The 2,285-nt window shown below is 36.1% G+C and overlaps 1 protein-coding gene across 1 annotated transcript in view; it reads right to left on the reverse strand.

Moving 5' to 3' along the window:
* Window positions 1-2,285, reverse strand: part of CCDC152 (coiled-coil domain containing 152) — a 70,978-nt gene that overhangs the window by 32,025 nt on the left and 36,668 nt on the right. The window contains exon 3 of the mRNA XM_006877303.1: window positions 1,215-1,283. Within this exon, the coding sequence (XP_006877365.1) occupies window positions 1,215-1,283 (69 nt within the window). The remainder of the gene's footprint in view (window positions 1-1,214; window positions 1,284-2,285) is intronic.

Here is a 2,285-nt window from a genome sequence, read left to right on the forward strand (position 1 = left end):
TCCAGTTGTTTTAGTTTCTCCATGTTCAAAAGCAAGTTTCAGAGTCTCTTCTGACATTTACTTTGTACTTTATTTCCTGTCTTTTTAAATTGCCTTTTACTTTCTTCATATACGAAGTTCTTTATGTCATCCCACAACTCTTTTAGTCTTTTGTCTTTAGTGTGTAATGCATCAAATCTATTTTTGAGTTGGTTTCCAAATTTAGGTGAGATATGTTCAATGTCATAATTTGGCTCTCATGGACTTTTAAAATTTTTCTCCAGCTTCAATCTGAACTTGCATATGAGTAATTGAAGCTCTGTTCCACAGTCTTGCCTTGTTTTGACTGTCAGAAGAACAAACAAATAAATCTGTCTTGGGTAGCCAGAATGCTCCTTAGAAGCAAGGATGGTGAAACTTTCTCTTGCACTTTGGACATGTTGTCAGTTGGTACCAGTCCTTGTAGGACACTGTGCTTGTTAAAGTGGAGGGTTGGTGCAAAAAAGGTTGATTGAAACTCAGTGAGGTGGACTGACACAGTGGTAGCAACAATGGGCTCATATCATAACAAAAGTTGTGAGAATGGTACAGAACCAGACAGTGTTCTGTTTTGCTGTTCATAGGGTTGCCAGGAGTTGGAAGCAATTCGATGGCAAGTAGCAATGACAATATTTGAACTTTTCCATAGTCTTTCCACAGATGTAGTCAATTTTTTTGTCTGTGTATTCCATCTGGCAAGTTCTACATGTATGGATGCCATTTATGTGGTTGAAAAAATATATTTGCAGTAAGTTATTGATCTTGCAAAATTCTATCATGTGATCTCTAGTGTCATTTTATTAGCAAAGTCACATTTTCCAACTACTGATCCTTCCTCTTTGTTTCCAACTTTTGCATTCCAATCTTCAGCAATTATCAATATATCTTGGTTGCATGTTTGATCAATCTCAGACTAAAACATTGGTAGAATTCTTCACTTTTTACATAATTGGCTTTAGTGGTTGGTGTGTCAACTTTAATAATTCAAGACAGAACAAGACTAAATTATTCTGTTCAGCTTGGCAATTATTTCATGACTATTTAGGAAAGTATTATTAATTATGTAAGAGTCCTGTTCTTAGATGGGAATTGAACAGAATTAAATTTTAAAACATTTCCTAAAAACACTATTTTCTGAAAGGTGCACAAATCAGTCATACTCTTTTAGATTCCATTTTACAATTGAATCCTCTTACCTTTCAAATTATGTTGATATTCAATGGTCTTTTGCAATCCTTTTATCATATTATGAAGCATAGCACATTCTAAAATATAAAAAATAACAGTTATTTGAAAATATATTTTCTTTTGTATTACTTTCTCAGAGTTGAAATATTTACAATAATATTTAATTGTAAACATAATATCTTATTGAAGAAATCTGGCATCTCAAAATAGACTACTTATTAAATACTTTACAGGGTCATTATGTGTTGGAACCAACTCCACGGCACTAAACAACAACAACAGCAACAGCATCAGCCTTTGAAATCCAGAATTTAATAATGAATTTCTAAGGAGCTCTGGTAGTGTAGTGGTTACGAATTGGGCTGCGAACCTTAAGGTCAGCAGTTCAAAACTACCAGCTGCTCTGTAGGAGAAAGATGAGGCTTTCTGCTCCCGTAAAGATTTACAGCCTCAGAAACCTTGTACAGGGTCACTATGAGTCAGAACCAACTCCACAGAACATAACAATAACAAGGGCAATAAATTTAGAATATTAAGGATTTTCTTGCTGTGCCTTAGCAATATCTGTCCTAGAAGCAAGGTATACCTGGTCGTGACTGGGGAACAATGAAGAGTCTATCCATACAAGTCTTCCATTAAAGAAGAACCCCAAGGAAAGATAGTCAAGATGTATGCCAGTTGGTCAAAGATAGAAGGCCAGGAATGGTGAGTGGTATAATGTGATATAAGACAATGCATTTTTTAAACTTTCTGTCCTCCACTCTTACCTGTTGGTATTCATGTTTGAGTCTTAGGGCAAGGAAGTATCAATAAAAAGAGCAAAACTTTAATGAGTGGTGTTACAAGGCAACAGCAGTTTTGTTACAAGTAACTTCTGCCAAAATGGGAGACAGACCTCCATTCCAAACAATAGTGCCCTAACATGTGTCACATAAACCTTGGTGGAGTCCTGGTATGGCACCATAGGATAAGTACTGGACCTCAAGGTTGGTTTGAACCACAAGGTTGGCAGTTCAAACTCATCAGCTGCTCCTTGGAAACCCTAAACAGGGGTGTGATGAGTCGGAATCGACTCAACG

Source organism: Chrysochloris asiatica, unplaced genomic scaffold (genome assembly GCF_000296735.1).
Source record: "Chrysochloris asiatica unplaced genomic scaffold, ChrAsi1.0 scaffold00466, whole genome shotgun sequence".
In the NCBI taxonomy this organism is placed as follows: Eukaryota; Metazoa; Chordata; class Mammalia; order Afrosoricida; family Chrysochloridae; genus Chrysochloris; species Chrysochloris asiatica.